The sequence below is a fragment of the Anser cygnoides genome, chromosome 22 (genome assembly GCF_040182565.1).
Source record: "Anser cygnoides isolate HZ-2024a breed goose chromosome 22, Taihu_goose_T2T_genome, whole genome shotgun sequence".
In the NCBI taxonomy this organism is placed as follows: Eukaryota; Metazoa; Chordata; class Aves; order Anseriformes; family Anatidae; genus Anser; species Anser cygnoides.
In genome coordinates, this window is record NC_089894.1 from 4854333 (window position 1) to 4875738 (window position 21406).

Sequence of the window (21406 nt, forward strand, 5' to 3'; positions counted from 1 at the left end):
GAATTTCCTCCTAGCGTCTAATCTAAATCTCCCTTCTTTTATCATAGAATCATAGAATGGCCTGGGTTGAAAAGGACCTTAAAGATATCTAGCTTCAGCCCCCCTGCTCTGGGCAGGGTTGCCAACTACTAGAGCAGGCTGCCCAGAGCTGCATCCAACCTGGCCTTGAATGCCTCCAGAGATGGGGCATCCACAACCTCTCTGGGCAACCTGTTCCAGTGCCTCACCACCCTCTGAGTGAAACACTTTCTCCTAATTTCTAACCTAAATCTCCCCTGTCTTAGTTTAAAACCATTCCCCCTTGTCCTATCACTATCAACACATATAAACAGGTGTTCCCCCTCCTGTTTATATGCTCCCTTCAAGTACTGGAAGGCCGCAATGAGGTCTCCCTGGAGCCTTCTCTTCTCCACTCTAAACAAGCACAGTTCCCTCAACCTTTTTGCATAGGAGAGGTGCTCCAGCCCTCTGATCCTCTTAGTGGCCCTCCTCTGGACCTGTTCCAAGAGCTCCACAACCTTCTGGTGCTGGGGGCCCCAGGCCTGCACGCAGTATTCCAGGTGGGTTCTCACAAGAGCAGAGTAGAGGGGGACAATCACCTCCTTCTCCCTGCTGGCCACCCCTTTTTTAATGCAGCCCAGGACATAGTTGGCCTTCCGGGCTGCAAGCGTGCACTGCTGGCTCATGTCCAGCTTCTCATCCATCAGGACCCCCAAGTCCTTCTCTGCAGGGCTGCTCTCGAGTTCTTCTTCACCCAGTCTATATAAATACCTGGGATTGCCCCAGCCCAAGTGCAACATCTTGCACTTGGCCTTGTTGAACCTCATTAGGTTCTCATGGGCCCACTTCTCCAGCCTGTCCAGGTCCCTCTGGATGGCATCCCTTCCCTCTATTGTATCGACTGCACTGCTCAGCTTGGTGTCATCTGCAGGCTTGCTGAGGGTGCACTTGATTCTGTCATCTATGTCGTTTGAAAAAGATGTTGAAGAGCACCGGTCCCAAGACCGACCCCTGAGGGACACCACTTGTGACCGGCCTCCACCCAGACATAGAACTGTTGACCACAACCCTTTGGCTGAGACCAGCCTACCAATTATTTATCCACCTAACAGTCCATCCTTCAAATCCATACCTCTCCAATTCAGAAAGAAGAACGTGGTGAGGGACCATATCAAAGGCTTTGCTCAAGTCTGGGTAGATGATATCCATCGCCCTTCCTTTGTCCACTGACACCATCGCTCCATCATAGAAGGCCACCAGATTGGTTAGGCAAGATCTGCCTTTGGTGAAGTCATGCTGGCTGTCTGGGATCACCTCGTTGTCTTTCACGTTCCTTGACATTGCTTCCAGGAGGATCTGTCCTGTGATCTTGCCAGGACTCAGAGGTGAGGCTCACTGGTCTGTAGTTCCTCGGGTCCTCCTTTCTACCCTTTTTAAAAATGGGAGTGGTTTCCCTTTTTCCAGTCACCATCAACTTCACCTGATTTGAAAAGCCAGTACTTTTCAAATATGATGGGGACAGGCTTGGCAACTGCATAAGCCAATTCCTTCAGGACCCTGGGATGCATGTATCAGGCCCCATAGACTTGTACTTGTTTAGTTTCATCAAGTGGTTTCGAACCTGTTCTTTGCTTACAGTGGGTGGGTCTTTGCTCCGAGAAGGGAGGGCAGAAGATAGACCAATTTCTTCTATTCTGCGAGCAACAAGAAACATCCTTCTACTGAAACAAAAATAGCCATTATCTAACATGGTGCAGCTTCTGGACTTTTCTCACAGAGGCCACCCATGCAGCCCCATGCTACCAAACCTTTGCCACATAAACCCAATACAGGCACATAGATGCTCACATACCCATAGTTGTGCCACTGGAGAACACCAAAACAACCAGCAGGTGGATCAGGCTGCTAGAATTGAAGTGGTTCAGGTGAATTTGGAATGGCAGTGAAAGGAGTTTTCTTAGTACCTTGGTGGGACAATGGCATCTCAAGCCATCAAGGAAGAAATGCAACATATAGGTGGGCTCAGGATCGAGGGGTGGACTTGAGCATGGACACTATTGCTCAGATTATCCATGAATGTGAAACATGCACTGCAATCAAGCATGCCAAGCAGTTAAAGCCTCTCTGATATTGTGGAAATGGTTGAATACAAATACAGGGAGGCCTGGCAGGTTGGTTATATCACACTCCCACAAACCTGCCAAGGCACGCACCATGTGCTTACAATGGTGCAAGCTACCACCAGAAGGTTTGAAACATACTCAGTGCTTCATGCCACTATCGGAAACACCATCTTGGGCCTTGAAAAGAAAGATTTATGGCAAAGTGACGCTCCAGAAAGAACTGAATCAGAAAACAGGACTCATTTCTGAAACAACCTCATAGACACCTGGGACAAAGAACATGGCATTGAGTAGGTGTATAACATTCCCTGTCATGCACTAGCCTCTGGGAAGACAATAATATGATGGACTTCTAAAGACTGAGAGCAATGGGTGATGGAACATCCAAACACACAGATATAGATTTAGCAAAAGCCGCTTGGTTAGTTAATACTCAATTATTTGCTAATTGATATGGTCCTCCCAATTGAAACCTGTGTGCACTGTAAAAGGGGATAAAGTCCCTGAAGTGCATGTAAAAAAAACATGCTGGGGAAGACAGTCTGGGTTATTGCTGCCTCAGGCAAAGGCAAACACATCTGTGGGATTGCTTTTGCTGAAGACCTGGGAGTACTTGGTGGAAAATGCATAGGGTTTGGGAAGTCTGATGTGTATCTTGAGGGGATTTGATTTTATCAAAGAATAGCCAATGATTTTAATTGTAAGATGTTAGTTGCTATATGATGCTGTTCATTATATGATGCCATCATTGCTATGGCTGCTATATGTCATGTCAATGTTATTACAGTAAGAATCACCCAAACTAATGAAGAAAATACTTTGATGGAACCAAGCAAAGTGAAGCAGAGATGGAATCAGAGCTGACCTCAGCATGCAACTATCCAACACCATACACCATCTCTCTTGCCCTCAGAAATGCCCCATTAAGACAGGTGGAGCCCAAAATTATAAACTAAATGAACTCAATGGACATTTTAGTGGGAAGGCTTATAGACTAAGGGTATGATATCTGTGTTTATATGTCAAAAGACAAGAAGTGTGGTGGTGATTAATTGGGATGTATTGGAAAGTGTGGGACGTGAGCATGACGCACATAGAATAAGAGGTAGATATTGTCCTGGTTTTGGTTGGGATAGGATTGATTTTCTTCCTTGTAGCTGTTATGGTACTGTGTTTTGGACTTAGCAGAAAAATAAAGCTGATAACACACTGATATTTTAGTTGTAGAGCAGTGCTTACACTAAGCCAAGGACTTTTCAGTTTCTCATCCTGGCCAGGTAGAGAGGAGCTGGAAGACTGGGGGTGCACCAGAAGCTGGGAGGGGACGGAACCAGGACAGCAGACCCAAACTGGCCCAAGTGGTATTCCATACAATATGACATCATGCTGAACAATAAAACTTGGGGAAGGTGGCCAGTGAGGAGCTCCCATTACTTGGGGATTGGCTGGGCATCAATTAGCTGGTGGCAAGTAATTGTGTTGTGCAGCACTTGTTTTGTTTACTCTTTTCTCTATGGTTTTTTTTTTTCTTCTTTTTTTTTTTTCTTATTAAACTGTTCTTATTTCAACCCATGAGTTCTGACACTTTTACCTTTTCTTATTCGTTCCCCTGTCCCACTACTACAGGGGAGTAAGTGAATAGATGTGTGGTGCTTAGCTGCATGACAGGTTAAATCACAAGAATTGATTATATAGGAGAATGGTCTGCAAAAGCAGGAGTCTTCCCCTGACCTTAACACCACATTTACCTTTGACTGTTACTATTAATTCTCCTTAAAAGGACCTATGGGGACGTTCATAGTGACATAAGACCATGAGTACGACTGTGTGTCATTCAGTTCCCTGCAATTCCAACATTTAAAGAAAAAAACATTTTTGGACCAGCTTGCTTCAGCTTCTGAAGTACAAACCAGAGTTTCTCATAACTTGATTTAATTATAAAATCCATTGTTTTTATATGGTTTTATTATCTTTCCAATCTCTTTTTAAACCTGCTGATGCTTCTGCAAGGAAACTGTTTTGCTGAAGAAAGACCTTTTAACAGCATCCTTGATTTCCTGGTTTCTTAGGCTGTAAATTATGGGGTTGAAGAGAGGAACAACAATAGAATAGAAAGCAGACACAATTTTGTGTGAGTCATGAACTGCAAGTGTTTTGGGCCTCACATAGATGAAAATGCTTGTTGCATAGAAGACAATGACCACTATAAGGTGGGAGGCACAGGTGGAAAAGGCTTTTTGGCAACCTTGTACAGATGAAATGTGAAGAACAGTGAAGATAATATAGGCATAGGATAGCATTACTATGGAGAGAGGCATCAGGAGAATAAATAAGGCAGCCACAAAATCCATAAGAACAGCTCTTTCCATATCTGTGCAGGCTAAGTTCAAGAGAGGCGAAACATCACAGAAGAAATGGTTAATTATATTGGGTCCACAGTAAGTTAACTGAGAGATAAAAAATACTTTACATCCAGAAATTAAGAAACCAGTCAACCAGGATCCCATAGTAAGGTAGACACAGACAATATGTCTCATAATGGTGGAGTAATGGAAAGGCTTACAAATGGCAACATAGCGGTCATATGCCATGACTGCTAGGAGGAGGCACTCAGTGTTCCCCAGGCTGAGGAAGAAGTACAACTGTGTCATGCATCCCATGAAGGAGATTTCCTTTGCCTCTGACACAAAGCTCAGCATTGTCTTGGGAAGCGTGACTGTCACATACCAGATTTCCAGGAAGGACAAGTTAATTAGAAAGAAATACATGGGGCAGTGGAGGTTATAGTTTGTCCAGACAGCCAGAATGATGATAACATTTTCTGCTAAAACTAAGATATATGCGATGAGAAATATTGCAAAGAAGAGAATCTTCAAGTGAGGAGCAATGGGAAATCCAAGAAGAATGAACTCTTTGACCGTGGTGTGATTGCCAACTTCCATGTCTCCCATCTACCTCTGTAAAGACAATGACATCAAAGACTTACTGTTAGTGAATATAATACACTTGTCTCTCTGTATCTCTCTCTCATTTTACAGTTGTTTTACATTTCTTTCATACTACATTAGTGTTGATAGTGCTATACTTACTAGTACCGTTAATCATTAAGGTAGTCAAAGACATGCTAGTTAGAAGAAAATAACAGTAACTCAGGAAGATTATGAATTCTCTGAGCTACATAATGCCTAACTCCTATTTGACCTTCTAGAGAGAATTATCTGTTACTCTGTCTTGTCCTTTTCTAAATTTTACAGTGCACTAATCTGTGGATTTGTGAACAGAGTTGCCAGAAAATCAATCCCCATAGGTACTTGTGAAAATCACAGTTATCAACATCATTAGCAGCATCTACATAGTCACTACGAATGCATTATTATTTTGTAAAGTGGAAATTTTCACAAAAGTCAGAACTTAAGCTGTAACTATAATGAAATTAAAATAGCTATCATAAATAAAGCTTTTCTGCTCTGTAGACCACACATCCAGAAACTGTGGTCTTAATCCACAGCACAATTTGAAAATTTTCTATATTGTGTCACATTTTCAAAGAATTTTGAAAAATTTGCAAGCATGTTCCCATCTCGTATAATATATTCCAGTTCTGGAAAAGAAAGTGTACAAACCTGAATAACTACTGAGTTTTGGGGTCCTCTTTCCCCAAGGACAAGATTCAGTTGGATACATATAGCTATGTAATACCACTTAAGAAACATCAAGATATCTGAGATTTCCTAATGTGTGTATCAGCTGAGATGCAATGTGGTACTGTAATTATCAATTAATTTTAGCTAGACATAACACAGAACCTAAAGAGGACCTCTGACCTGGTGAAATGGCACCTGGGAGCTGAGCAGAACATTTCTGAGCATCTCAATAGTGGACAATTTATTCAAATCTATTTTGTTAAGTTAAATTGGTATCTTGACTTTCTTGTCTTTACTGATGTAAGCCTGTTAACTAACATACAACCATAGAATATCCTCAGTTGGAAGGGATCCAAAAGGGTCATCTAGTCCAACTCCTGACTCCACACAGAGCAACCTAAGAGTTAAACCATATGCCTAAGAGTATTGTCCAAACACTTCTTGAACACTGACGTGCTACTACAATAGAAGTTTTGACACATACAGACTGATTAAGTTATCTAAATAGTTACTTACTATTATTCAAGATAGCCTAAGCTATCCAATATACACCCCATGAGTTGTTACATGCCCATCATTAATTGGAGGTGTTGTGGTTTAACCCGGCTGGCAGCTAAACACCACACAGCCGTTCGCTCACCCTCCCCCCTCCCTCTCTGGGATGGGGGAGAGAAACGGGAAAGTGAAGCCTGTGAGTTGAGATAAAGACAGTTTATTAAGACAGGAAAATAATAATAACAATAATAATAATAATAGTGATAATGGTAATAGTATTAACAATAATAATGTGTAAGAAAACAAGTGATGCACAATGCAATTGCTCACCACCCGCTGACCGATGCCCAGCTTATTCCCAAGCAGCCGGCCCCCCCACCCCGGCCAGCCACCCCTATATATTGTTTAGCATGACGTCAGATGGTATGGAATACCCCTTTGGCCAGTTTGGGTCAGCTGTCCTGGGTCTGTCCCCTCCCAGCTCCTGCTGCACCCCCAACCTGCTCGCTGGCAGGACAGAGCAAGAAGCCGAAAAGTCCTTGGCCTGGTGTAAACACTGCTCTGCAACAATTAAAACATCAGCATGTTATCAGCGCTCTTCTCATCCTAATCCAAAACATAGCACCCTACCAGCTACTATGAGCTACTTAACTCTGTCCTAACTGGAACCAGGACAGGAGGTTATCATCTAGCATATCTCAAGGGGTATTAGACAGCTACACTTTGGCAATTGAATTTTAACTCCTATCTCACATGAGGACGCCTACATGTAGACCCCAAAATTAAGAACTCTTATGCTGAGAGCTGAATAACATCACTGCTGTCTGATTATTGGGGAGAAAAAGAAACAAAAAAAGTGAAATTCAGAAAACATATGTATCTGAATGAAAAACATTGGGTTTTTTTCTCGTTTTTCTTTAAGAGAGCCAGTGTTTGCTTTCACAAATTTAGATGTCTAAATTCTAAAGGCTTCAAAGCACATATTTTTGTTATTAAAAGCAAATCATATGGATTATACCTTGAAGAATTTCTTGAAAAAGTTTTCAGTACTCTTGTGATCTATTACATTAACATTCATAACATGTTTAGATCTTACGTGCCTAAATATAGAGGTCTTCATAGTGTCTTTTTGTAACAGTAGTCCTTTTTCTCAGTTATTTGAATGAATCAAGGGAAGGGAAGGGAAGGGAAGGGAAGGGAAGGGAAGGGAAGGGAAGGGAAGGGGGAAGGGGGAAGGGAAGGGAAGGGAAGGGAAGGGAAGGGAAGGGAAGGGAAGGGGGAAGGGAAGGGAAGGGAAGGGAAGGGAAGGGAAGGGAAGGGAAGGGAAGGGAAGGGAAGGGAAGGGAAGGGAAGGGAAGGGAAGGGAAGGGAAGGGAAGGGAAGGGAAGGGAAGGGGGAAGGGAAGGGAAGGGAAGGGAAGGGAAGGGAAGGGAAGGGAAGGGAAGGGAAGGGAAGGGAAGGGAAGGGAAGGGAAGGGAAGGGAAGGGAAGGGAAGGGAAGGGAAGGGAAGGGAAGGGAAGGGAAGGGAAGGGAAGGGAAGGGAAGGGAAGGGAAGGGAAGGGAAGGGAAGGGAAGGGAAGGGAAGGGAAGGGAAAAGATTGACAAAAGGTATCTTCAATTGAAAGATATCATGTGTGTGTTATTTTTTTTCTTTGCGTGAAAACTCACGTGTTCTATGAGAAATAAGGTTTATTTTGTGGCTTCTCACTAAAAATATTTAGTTAAAAATGTATGCATTTTGTCATATTTTTTACCAGCTTCCTTAACCAATATAATACATGAGAGACACAGTGTTATTTTTATTTACAGTAAGAAATATTTAAATAGCAAATATTACAATTTCACTTACAAATTTGAATCCTTCTACCAACGTTGAATGTGTTGCTTGATGTTCAAAGAGAAGCTGAGAAGTTCAGAGAGAATGTGCTCTGATATCCATTTATGATTTCTTCACTTTCCTGAAGACTTTATTTGTGCATTTGGTTTGTTCTTCCAAAGGGACCAATCAAAGAAACAAATAATTTCTTCTCTTCCCCAGCCTGGCAGTAGTATTTGTCATTGAACTTAAAGACATATATCTGTTGTAGTGTAAACTAGCAGGCAGCTAGACAGCATACAGCCTTTTGCTCACTCCACCTATTCTGCAGTGGGATGGGGGGGAATATTGGAAAGAAAAGTGCAAGAAGTCATGGGTTGAGATAAGGACAGTTTTATGTTAAAGGAAAAAATAAAGCAACTAAAAGAATAACAAAACAAGTGAGGCAGAATACAATTGCTCACCATCACACAAACAATGTCCAGCCAGTCCCCAAACAAAGGCATTCCCCTTGCCAATTCACCCCTCAATTTTATCGCTGAGTATGACATCATATGGTATGGAATATCCCTTTGGCCAGTTTGGGTGAGCTGTCCTCGTTGTGTCCCCTCCCAGCTTCTTGTGCACCCCTAGTCTCCTTGCTGGCATGGCAGCATAAGAAGCAGAAACATCCTTGACTTTGTGTAAGCGCTGCTCTGCAACAACTAAAAACATTGGTGCTTTATCACCACTAATTTCATCAAAAAAATCCAAAACATAGCATTGTGTGAGCTTCTACATAAAAATTAACTCTCTCCCAGGCAAAACCATGACAGACAATGATGAAGATTAAAGTGAAAATTAGCTAGTCTTAAAAGAAAAGTTTTCAGTTTCATCATGATTTTTTTTCTATTGTGTGGAGTGGACTGAAATGGAGCAGACGTACACAAATGACATCAGAATTACCTCCTCTGAAACAAATAATGATAAACATAGAACCCAGAACAGAGTCTGACATTGTTTATTACTTTTAGATTAATTTCACTTTATTATAATAAAGAATTATGGAAGCAATTTGAGAATTCTGGTCTTACTAGGGATACTTGAATACCAATTGCCTTATATAAGGCAAGGTCAAATAAAATGGAATTTATTTCACATGGAATGTGAAACTACCAGGTAGGAAGCATATGTTGAGATAGTTTACCACTGCCCCTGAGATTTTGGGATACATATTATAGTTGTTGCGATGCAGGAGTAAGAGGCCACTACCACAAGCAATGGTAGGAGAATTATAACCAATGCCAGGATGAAATCCACTGTCACTGCAATTGACATATCCCTGCAGGCAAAGGTTGAGCAGATGTGAGATGTCACAGAAAAAAAGGTTGATGGCATGAGATGAAGACTACGTTGAGCATGTAACTGGTAAAACTACCCACCCTAGACCCAGCTGCTAAGAAGAAGCAAAGAAGCAAATGTCATTGGCTATGATGGGTGGATAGAGAAATGGGCTGCAAACAGCCACAAAGTGATTGTAAGCCATGACAGCTAGAAGCAAACACTTGGTATGGGCCATTGCAATGAAAAATAGACCTGAGCCATGCATCCCACAAAAGAGATGATCTTGCAACCAGTCAATAAGTTGTAAAACAATTTAGGCACAGTAACTGTAATATACCACATCTCCAGAAAGGAGAGATTGTTCGTGAAGAAATATACAGGGGTATAGAGGGAGCAGTTAATACGGATTGACCATATTCTGTTGCAGTGTCAGTATATAGATAGCAATGAAGGCAATTGCAAGTAGGACCTGAAGTTCTCTGAGAACAATGGATATTCCCTGAAGGACAAATTCTTGAGAGCTTGCCTTTTCTTTTTTCATCTCTGTTGTTAACCAAAGGAAAGAACAAAACAGTATATTGTTATCTATTATAAAAAAATATTATATATATATTTTCCTCGTCATCAGTGAAGAATTTCAGTAGCGTTGGACCCACAACTGGGTGGGACTCCTGAGGTACTCCACTAGTGACTGGGTTCCAGCTGCACTTCATGTGATCACAGAGGATCGCAATCTTCTGAGCCTGACAGTTCAGACAGCTGTCAGTTCAACTAAGTCTATTTATCTAGCCTCTACTTCCTAAGTTTTCCTATGGGGATGTTATGAGATAAAAAGTCAAAAGCCTCACTAAAGTCAAGATGACAACATCCCCTCATATACCTGACCCATTAGCTGATTCATCATCCATCCCAAGGCAGAGTTTCATGCATTCCTGCAGCTCCCTGCCCCTCCTCTCCCTCCTATCACGTCCTTCCTAAAGTGCCTATATCCTTTCATAGCAGTGTTCCAGTTGTGCAATCTGTTCACCTCATGCCTCCATAATCACAGGGAGATTGTAGCTATGCAACTACACACAACTCTAGCTCATCCTTGTTTCTTCTGCTGCATACATTAATGTACAGACATTCACTCATGCTGCTTTCATAGAAAAGGTATGAATGCCAATATGAGTGCCCATTTCCCCATAATTCCGCCCCATAGACACTTCTTCATTCATGTGCCTATGCTTGAACTGGACTTCTTTCAAACTGACTTTGTTCATTATGATCTTCGTTTTGTTTACATCCCTCTGCATGCTTTGTCTGCCAAACCAATCCACTACTTCCTCACATTGTTTTAGGTCATCTTCTCCCACCTGCATCATTGCTAGTATAAAGCTCTCCTTACTAGGTGTTTTATACCAGAAAAAAGTGCTGGGTCCTTATGATCCTCATGAAAAAAGCACTCAGACTCTATAACATATTCCTTTAAATGTCATTTATTGGAGCTAGCACTGTAAAGAAATAGTATAGTATAGATAATCAAGTCAGTTCAGATGCTGGGAACACCTACCAATTTTACTTTTTGTGTGTGTGTGTATCATTCTTAGTGACACTGAAGACCTAATTCTGTGACTGTACCCTGGATCTCATGCTAGTTCTGGTACATGAGTTAAATGGCCCTCCTAGCAGAGGTAAGAATGTAATTGCCTCAAGCCCTGTGTTTTGCAGCAGGAGTTGCTGGCTCATTATGAAACCAGTAAGAAAGGAGCTCAGATTTTGTAAAGTATTGCTCAAAATGTAATTTTTAGGTGCTACCAGTATAAAGAAAAAGAAAAGGGTACTAATAATCATAGAATGGCTTGGGTTGGAAGGGACCATAAAGGTCATCTAGTTCCAACCCACCTGCCATGGGCAGGGATGCCACCCACTAGATCAGGTTGGCCAAGGCCCCATCCAACCTGGTCTTGAATACTTCCATGGATGGGGCATCCACAACTTCTCTGGGAAATCTGTTCCAGTGCCTCACTACTCTTACAGTGAAGCACTTCTTCCTAATAATCTTACGTCCTTTTTTCAGGTGCTGGCAATCCTGAATTGTATAGCATCAAAGAGACCTCCAATCAGGTTACAGCATGCTGCGCATAACCCTTGTGCCAAAATATGATATCTTTTTGGCCAGTTGAACCAGTATAGTATTTTCTTGGATAGAATTGTTTTCTTCTACCGTTTCAACCATCAAACAGAATGGATGTTCACATGAGAAGTTCTTGCTGCACTTTTAGATAAAGGCAAGGGTACGAGTGGCATGATCACAGGTACTGCTGGCTCTACTGTTAAAAATCAAATGGAAAAGTTTACCCTGTTGCCAATGGATGCACACATCACAATACAGGCCTGAAGACTGAGCTGTATGTGCAGCATGGCAAAAACTTGTGCCAGCTCAGGTTAAAAATTACATGGATTACTAACTCCTCAAGGTACAATTGTCTTCCAGTCAGGTTTACTATACACCAAACATGAGGTCATGTGAAGGTACGGCTAACACAAGTAGTATACATACAGCAAGGGTGACATTTCCTGTATACAGCAAGATTGTGATAGTATAAGAAAGTCAGACAATTTCTTTGACATGTACTTAGCTCTCTGTAACTCTGTCCATAGGGATTTGGCTAACTGATTTTCATTGATATCCAACCTTCTTACATGGTTTTGAAAATAATAAATCTTATTATTAGGTTTTCTAAAAGAAAATTATCTATTACCAAGAACGTGGTAGGAATTATTGCATTATTATTGTAGCAGAATAGTTTACAGCCAGGTGAGTTTATTCATGTAAGAATCCTCACAAACAGGAAGGAGACATTTCCACATAGAAACAATGATACAAATTCTTCCTTACCAGACTTCAGTGCAACAAGTCGTTGATGACTGGGGCAACAATGAAGAAGTTGTAGTGGTCCTACGCAAATGCATTTCAAGAAGGAAGCTTCTCAGTAGTGTCTTTGCTCTTCAGTATCCTTATCCTAGGCACTTAGCAATGTGCAGAGCAGCTTGTGACTATGATCTTTCTCAGAACCTCTTTCACTTCCTTGTTCCTGAGACAATAGATTAGAGGATTTAGTGCTGGAGTGAATACCGCATAAAAGATGGACACTATCTTGTTGAGGTTGAATGGATGGATCCTTCTGGGCCTGGCATACATGAAGAGAGTGGCTGAAAAGAAGATGATGACAACAGTGAAATGGGATGTGCAAGTGGAAAAAGCTTTTCTCCTTCCCTGGGTTGAAGGCATACTCAAAATGGTTGACAAGATACAGCAGTAGGAGAAAATAATGGTCAGGAGAGGTACCAGAAGGATCACCAAAGCCAGTGCAAAGTCCACTGTTTCCGCAAGGGACATGTCAGTGCACGAAAGGTTCAAGACTGGAGAAATGTCACAAAAGAAGTGGTTTATGACTTGTGGGCCACAGAATGTGAGGCGTGAAATAAAAGATACCTTGACCAAGGAAATAGAAAAGCCTCCTGTCCATGAGAGAATTGACAGCTGCAAGCACAACTTGTGGGTCATGATGGCTGGGTAGCGCAGAGGATGGCAGACAGCCAAGTAGCGGTCATAGGCCATTACAGCCAGGAGGACACATTCAGTGCACATGAGGGAGATAAAGAAGTATAACTGGGTCATGCAGCTGGAGAATGAGATGGTCTTGTTCTGCGACCAGAACCCAAACAAAAGCTTGGGCAACGTTACTGAGACATACCAAATCTCCAGGAAGGACAAGTTTCCCAAGAAATAATACATGGGCTTCTGTAGATGATGGTTCCTTTTCACCACAAAGATGATGATTGCATTCTCAGTGATTGTCACCATATAGGTGACAAGAAAGACCAGATAAAGTAAGGTCTGGACCTGCAGACCATAGGAAAATCCCAGAAGAATGAACTCATTGATAGCAGTTTGGTTCTTCATACCATATTGGGTGCACACAGCTATCCCTGCAGAAGTCAAAGCAGAAGAAATAGAAGAATGTTGAGTTCCACAAAAGTAAGACTGTGTGAAGAATTAGGTCACTTAGTAAACTGCTTCCCATGGAAACTGTTTTTCACAAAGTAGAACCAAAATTTCTGACCAGAATGAAGTGAGAGTTACACCTGTCATTGTTTCCCTTGACTTGTTATCTTGCTTTTAATAGCAACGCTGGAAAAAGCAAAACAAACCAAAAATGAACAAAAAAGCACCAGAAGACCTTCTTAAAGTTCACTATTTTCCTGTAGGACAGAGAATGGGGAAAAAAAAAAAAAAAAAAAAAAAAAGCTAACTCACATTGCTGAAAAAAGCACCACAAAAGCTCAGATAGTATGCAGACAAAAATGTTTAAGAAAAATAATATAAATTGAACAGATCATTTTGAAAATATTACAGATTTTAATAGTTTATATTTAAGCAAGTCAAATGAGATTTACCATGAAAGGCAAGACTGGCTTCTTCAGCCCACAATTCATCTAACTGAAACACATCTTAGAAAGAGAAGAGTAATTCTCTCTTCCACTTAGATCTCTTCATCTTAGCTCTAGACATCTATCTAATGGATGTTTTAATTTCAATAACTTATAGTAGATATTACATGTTTCTATTAACTGTTTTGCTCTAGATTCCATTTATAATCAATGGATATCTGGATAATAGGTATTAATTGAGCATTTATAACCTAGAGTATAACATAGTCTTCAGATATAACTTATACTAAAACATATAATGTATTTGCACTCTAGAAATGCCTATTTCTCTTCATAGAGATTTCAGTGACCCTTGATTAACCTTTAAGTAGATGCCACTGTTTACAGTAGAACTGTAGATGATTTAAAATAGAGGAGATAAGGTTTGTTCTTACTGCTTTTAAGGGAAACGAGCATATAATTAACACACAAACATACCTCATCCCAATCTACTTGCTTTGAGATTTTACAACTCATTAATACAAGCAAGTTTGTGGATAGCTAAGAAAGAAAGATGTCAACACAAGAGATGTACTTACGTACTGAGAACAGAAACATACTCTTTAGCTATTTTCTTTCATTACCTACCAGAATATGTACAGTCCTTTGATAAAGGGAGGACAAATAGAACTGGAGACAAGGAGTACTCGCATTCAGCAGTTTCAAAATCTTGCACTTTCATTAAGAGGGAATGAAAAGACTTAATACATTTTGCTATTACTCTTAATTTACAGGTATTTTCCCTTATCATACAACTGTCAGTTTACATGAAGTGCATGGCATAACAAAGAATAAATTGTTTTTGAAGCATTCAGATCAATAACTTACACCAGAATGGATCTGAGATTTCTTGTGTCATCTGTTACTACAAGAAAGCATTAAGACTTGCTTACCAGTTCAGGATTCCCAAGTATGCATTTGGCCATTAAACTCTTGCAACAGGCAGAGGTATCAGATAGAGTTTTTCTGAAATACCTGAAGGGATGTCCTTTAAAGGAATCAGTGATTATTTTTTTTTTTGGTTGGTTGGTTGTTTTTCTTCTCTTTCTTTCCCTCTTTTTCTTTTTTTCTTTTATGGGAAAGCTTCCCTTGCAGCAAAAAGGGCTGAGCTAGTAAAGTCTTTTACCAATTAAAGTAATGGAGGGTGTAGAAGCTTATTATCTCTAATTATCTCCAGTAATTATCTCCAGAATACTCTGCTTTGTTGTGGCACACCATGGGCTGCAGGGAGATAACCTGCTCTACCATGGGCCTCTCCCCAGGCCACGGGGGAAATTCTGCTCCAGTGTCCAAGCACCTTCTCCTCCTTTTTCACTGCCCTTAGTGTCTGCAGGGTGGGTTCTCAGTCCTCTCTCCTCTAGCTGCTATTGCACAGCGGATTTTTTTATGTTTCTTGAAGTGCTCTCAGAGGTGCAACCAATGTCACATTGGCACAGCTGTAGCCAGTGGTGGGCCCCTTTTGGAGCTGTCTGGAGCTGGCTTTTAACCATCATGGGGAAATTCTGGACCCTTCTGACAGAGGCCAGCACTGCAGCCTTCCTGCTAACGAACTTTTGCCGTGTAAACCCAGTACAAAATTGCATGTCCTGGGGGTCTGCATGAGGGCATATAAGTACATTAAATGGACCAAACAAACATCCTTGAATTGATTCAAGAAGAAATCTATGTGTTGATACAGATATATCTCCACCAAATAACTTAGTTAGGCTTTCTGGGGTGATTCACTGTTCCTTTCTTACTTTTATTTCTCCATATTTTGAAAGATTTCAGTTAAACTAAGAATTTTGATCTCTAAAAGAATTTGTTTATGGTAAGTTTGAACTTTAGCTGTTATTCAAAACAAAACTCCTGCTTACCTAGGCTTACATTTACTTGCAGTCTGATTCCTAGGAGACACAAACTCCCAGAGATGAAAAGTTGACAACCCTACCTTCAGTGTTTTCCAGATGCATAGAACTGAAGTGATTGTGTAGACAAACATGGATGGCTGGAACTAATTATTTGCTTTACTGTAGCTATTGAAAAATTAGGTGATTCAGTTTGCAGATAAAAACAACAATATTTAAGAGTGTCATTCAGTCAGACACCTAAAAAATGTTTGTAGACACTGACCACCCAAACTTTCCTTATGGCAAAGATGAATTGGATAAAAATGTGGGTGGAATCTAGACATCGGTTCAGTTAATCAAATGCAGGGCCAGTATTCACCTGTCCAACAACCTGAAGTAGCAAGAACACCTACAGTGCATCAGCTGAAGGCTGAAAAGAAAGCTAATTGTCAGGGCTGGCCCGAGAAAGAAGATGAAAATATAGTATTGGAAGGCTTGATGGAGCTGAGCTTTTGTACTGAGTCTGGCTGGGATGGCACTAACCTTCCCTGCAGCAGCCCATACAGTGCTGTGCTCTGCACTTGTAGCTAGAACAGCATTGGTATCACACCAGGGTTTTGTCTATTGCTGAGCAATACTGGCACAGCATCAGGACTTGCTCCAACCCCCACCTCCCCCAAGAGCCAGCAGGCTGGAAGTGAGCAGGAGGTGGGGAGGGGATGTCCCCAGGGCAGCTGACATAAACCAACCAAAGGGATGACCATATGATGTCACACTCAGCAATAAAAGATGGGAAAGGGGAAGGAGAGGGGGGGCTCTCATTATGAAAATGTCTGTCCTTCCAAACAACGGCTACATGTATTGAGGCCTGACTTCAGGAACATGGCCAAGCACAGCTTATTGATAGGAAGTAGAGAGTAATTTCTTTCCTCTCTCTCTGTAATTCCACATGGCCTTTGCTTGTTTTTCGTTTGTTTGTTTTTCCCCTCTTCCTTTTCCCTTTAATTAAATTATCCTTATCTCAACTCCTGAGTTGGTTTTGTTTTGTTTTGTTTTGTTTTGTTTTTTGTTTTTTCCAGCATACTTTCTTCTTCCCCTCTTCTTCTAAGGAAGGGGAGTGAGAGAGCAGTTGTGGTGGAGTTCAGATGCCTAGCAAGGTAAAGCCACCACAACTTTGTCTGCTGAGCATTTTCATTACTTCTCCCAACAACAGTAACTATGGCTAGTGAAGACATAACATTTACAGAATATTTTCTCCTTTGATGGAATAAATCTAACAGCATTCTACATCAGCTCATCCAATGTGTGTCCCCACACCCTCCTGTGGACCTGGCTTAGGAGGATAAAAGGCATGAAAAGCCCAAACCTTAGCCAGGGCATGGACTTCTGACACAGGCTTCCTGAGGAATTGTCCTCAGGTCAATACCCTGCCCAATTGTGTTTTGTTCCAGCAGACAGCTAAACGCCATATAGCTGTTCACTCACTCCTCCACCCCCTCAGTGGGATGGGGGAGAAAATTGAAAAGGAGTGTGAAAGAAGGTGCAGGTTGAGATGAGGGCAGTTTAATAAAAATAAAGAAAAAAAAAGGAATGGAACAGAAAGGAAAGGAAAGAAATGACAAGGCAAGGCAAGGTAAGGCAAGGCAGGCCAAGGCAGGGCAGGGCAAGGCAGGGCAAGGCAGGGCAAGGCAGGGCAGGGCAGGGCAGGGCAAGGCAATGCAAGGCAAGACAAGGCAAGGCAAGGCAAAATGCAATAACAACAAAAAGAATAAACAAAGCAAGCGATGAATAATGCAAACGTCACTGTGTTATCACCATTAGTTTCATCAAAAATCCAAAACACAGCACCATACCAGCTACTAGAAGCAAATTAACTTTATCCTAGCCAAACACTGAAGGGTACTCTGGGATATCTTGGAATCCAAAACAGCAAGGTGTCACAGAATTAGATTTACACAACTTCCCCTTCTATAGTAGAGAAGAGTTTTGATTGGGCAGGGCCAGCTTAATCGGCAGATCCCCTAGTGTTAACTAACCAGATGGTTTTAGCTATATGTGTATCCTAATGCCCCAGAGCCGTCTGCTCTCAGTGTGGTCTTTAACAGTCCATTGTATTGTTCTACTATTGCAGAGGTTGGTGCATAGAATCATAGGGTCACAGAATCATTAAGGTTGGAAAAGACCCTCCAGATCATCTCATCCAACCATCACCCTACTACCAATGTCACCCACTAAGCCATGTCCCTGAGGACCACGTCCAACCTTTCCTTGAGCACCCCCAGGGACAGTGATGCCACCACTTCCCTGGACAACACGTTCCAATGCCTGACCACTCTTTCTGAGAAGAAATGACTCCTAATTTCTAACGTAAACCTCCCTTGGCACAACTTGAGGCCATTCCCTGTAGTCCTATCACTAGTTACCTGTGAGAAGGGGCCGAACCCCAGCTCCCCACAACTTCCTTTCAGGAGTTGTAGAGAGCAATAAGGTCTCCCCCTGAGCCTTCTCTTCTCAAGATTAAACAACCGCAGTTCCCTCAGCCGCTCTGCATGGGACTTGTGCTCCAGACCCTTCACACCAGTTTAGTAGCCCTTCTCTGAACATGTTCCAGGGCTTCAATGTCCTTCCTGTACTGTGGGGCCCAAAACTGATCACAGTACTCAAGGTGTGGCCTCATCAGAGCATAGTACAGGGGAACAATCACCTCCCTGCTCCTGCTGGCTACACTATTCCTGATACAAGCCAGGATGCTGTGGCCTTCTTGGCCACCTAGGCACACTGCCGGCTCATGTTCAGGTGAGCATTGACCAACACCCCCATATCCTTTTCCTCTGCACAGCTTTTAAGCCACTCTCCCCCAAGCCTGTAGCATTGCTTGGGGTTTTTGTGGCCAAAGTGCAGGACCTGCCACTAAGCCATGTTGAACCTCATCCCATTGGCCTCTGCCTATCGACCCATCCTGTCCAGGTCCCTCTGCAGAGCCTTCCTACCCTCTGGCAGAATGACACTTCCCCCTCAACTTGTTGTCATCTGCAGACTTACTGAGGATGCACTCAATTCCCTCATCCAAATCATCAATAAAGATATTAAAGAGAATGGGCCCCAGTATGGACCCCTGGGGAACACCACTCATGGGGGAATGGGACATACTACTCAAGGGCATGCTCTTTGGCCTAGGTGTCTGTAAGGCTGATTCAGAAATCAGTCCCGTTGTCTGAATAACTTCTTTCTGTCATAGGACTTGCTTTTCACGGTCCAGGATAGTGGTCCAGGCAGTGGCATGGGGTATTGGAATTTTCCAGCCATCTGTTCAGTGGTTGCTTCCAGGATTGTAAGCACACAGCTCTTGCCTTGGTGAGTTTGTTGAAGTGTGATATCTGCCAGGTCTCCACACACTTATATTTCAGCCATTGTCCTCTATACCAGATAAGTTTTAACTGTTTGTCTTGCTTGATTGTGGTGTATGTTTTGCATTCATGGCTCACCCATGCAATGGTGTCCAAGATCAAGCCCACCCCTTGATCACAAGTCCATTTATATGTTGCATCTCTTCCTTGATCTCCTCAGGTGTCATGGACCCATTGAGCTATAAATAACTCACACTTATGTTGCCAGTCCAGATCCACCTGAGCTTCTTCAATCTTAGCAGCCTGATCCACCTGCTGGTTGTTCTGGTGTTCTTCAGTGGCACTACTCTTGGGTATACTAGCATTTAGATGGCATACTTCTACCACCAGCTTTTCTACCTGGGCAGCAATATCTTGCCACAGTGTGGCAGCCCAGATGGGTTTGCCTCAGCAATGACAGTTGCTCTACTTCCATTGCTGTAACCATCCCCAAAGGGCATTTGTCACCATACATGAGTATCGCAGAATTAAATTCATGCAACTCTAATGTAGCAGCAATTAAGGATTTATTCTATACCTTTATAGCAGATAACAAAATTATATGATTTTAACAGCACTTAATCAGTATCTAAGTATTAGTCAATTAACAGAATGATTTAAAGAAATTTGCTACAATAGAAACAGCAATTTATTTAAAGATTCATGAATGGCAAGGTTCACCCAAGACCAGGGGTAAGGGGAATGGAAGTCATGTGCTTCCAAAATACCTGCTAGTGTGAATTACTCACACTACTCCTTTGTTGGCAGATGAGCTTGTTCATCAGAGTCAGCCCTGATATGTACATCCCCTCAGGGATACCCTGACAAGCAGCCCAGATCAGGGGCAGATCAAGGGTGCAACCTGCTGCGGACCCTGGGAGCTCAAGAGTTCTTGTCTGGGATCACTGTTTATAGGATTGCATGGCCATTATCTTTTACTCACTGATTTTCCAGGATTCAGATCTTTGCCAATATAATAAGGAATCAGGTTGCACAGTCTCCCTCTCCTTAGCACATGTGTCAAATAGTCACACCACAGGGCACAGATACAGTCAAAGGGCAGATTGTACGGGACTTTGAGCAACCTGGTCTAGTGGAATGTGTCTCTGCCTGTTGCAGGGGGTTGGAATTAGATGATCTTTATGGTCCCTTCTAGCCCAAACCATTCTATGATTCTGTGATTCTATGTTTCTTTTTGACTACAGGGGCAACTGAGCATCAATGGCTGGCTCTCTTATTTAGCCACAATGTCTGTATCCAGAGTTGGATTACCTACAGAGCCTGTTTTGGAGGTGGGATGAGATCCAGAGACCCCCTCTTCTCCTTGAGGGTGCTGAATAGTGTTGACTAGTGTTGGGGTGGTTCCTGCTGACTGGAAGGTAGTCAATGTTACACTCATTTACAAAAAGGGCATGAGAGAAGACCTAGAAAACTACAGACTTGTCAGTCCAACCTCAGTACCTAGAAAATAAATTGAGAAGATTCTGATGGGGTATACGGAAAGGCAGTTAATGAACAAAGCAATTACCAGGCATAGTCAACATGGATGTATGAAGGGAAAGTCCTGCCTTAATAACTCAGTCTCCTTGTATGATAAGGTCACTCTTTGTGAGTGAAGGGAAGACAATGGATATAATATTTCTGGGTTGTAGTAAGGCCTTAAATACCATTGCTCACAGGATCCTTCTGGACAAGTTGTCCAAATGTGAGTGGAAGAGGTTCAGGCTACACTTGATAATGAACTGGCTCATCAGTAGATGACCATTCATTATGACCTCAAAGGGTCATAGTGAATGGGGGCTACATCTGGCTGGTGGGCAGTCATTAACAGTGTTCCTCAGGGCTCAGTTCTAGGGTCTGTCCTGTTCAACATTGTTACCAATGATCAGGATGCAGGAGTTGAATGCATCCTTAGCAAGTTTGCTGAGAGATCTATTCTATTATCTTTGTCTTCCAAATGGGGGTGGGGGGTGGGGTGCAGAGAATAAAAATGCCTACGAATATACCCAGTAGACTTGTCTTACACTGTCTGTAGTTGCAGAGGTCACAACATGAGATCAGATGTAGGGCACTACTATGTTACAGAGCCTACTGCTATTGAGATAGTGACTGTCACCGTCTGAAAAGTTAGTTCCTTCAGACTACTCAGTGACACATCCCTCTGGGGTGGGGGAGGGGGGAGGGGGGAAGGAGGGAGCAAATAAGAAGCCCTGCAACGGCAAAGGGGACCTGCCTTCTCTCTCACATCATGCAGATATGGCAACAAAATGTCTAAGATACTATTCCCTTTTCCTTTCTCTTTGTCAGGCAGGAA

The 21406-nt window shown here is 42.2% G+C and overlaps 2 protein-coding genes across 2 annotated transcripts; both read right to left on the reverse strand.

The window, feature by feature from the left end:
* Window positions 1–4108: 4108 nt before the first annotated feature.
* LOC106045961 (olfactory receptor 6A2-like) lies at window positions 4109–5685 on the reverse strand. The gene has a single exon (XM_048046455.2). It carries the CDS (start codon window positions 5072–5074, stop codon window positions 4109–4111), a length of 966 nt encoding a protein of 321 aa, XP_047902412.1. The 5' UTR covers window positions 5075–5685.
* Window positions 5686–11915: 6230 nt separating this feature from the next.
* On the reverse strand, window positions 11916–15474 carry LOC106045995 (olfactory receptor 6B1-like). Its single transcript, XM_048046433.2, has one exon. The coding sequence runs from the start codon at window positions 13348–13350 to the stop codon at window positions 12415–12417; it is 936 nt and encodes a 311-aa protein (XP_047902390.1). The 5' UTR covers window positions 13351–15474; the 3' UTR covers window positions 11916–12414.
* Window positions 15475–21406: the final 5932 nt, after the last annotated feature.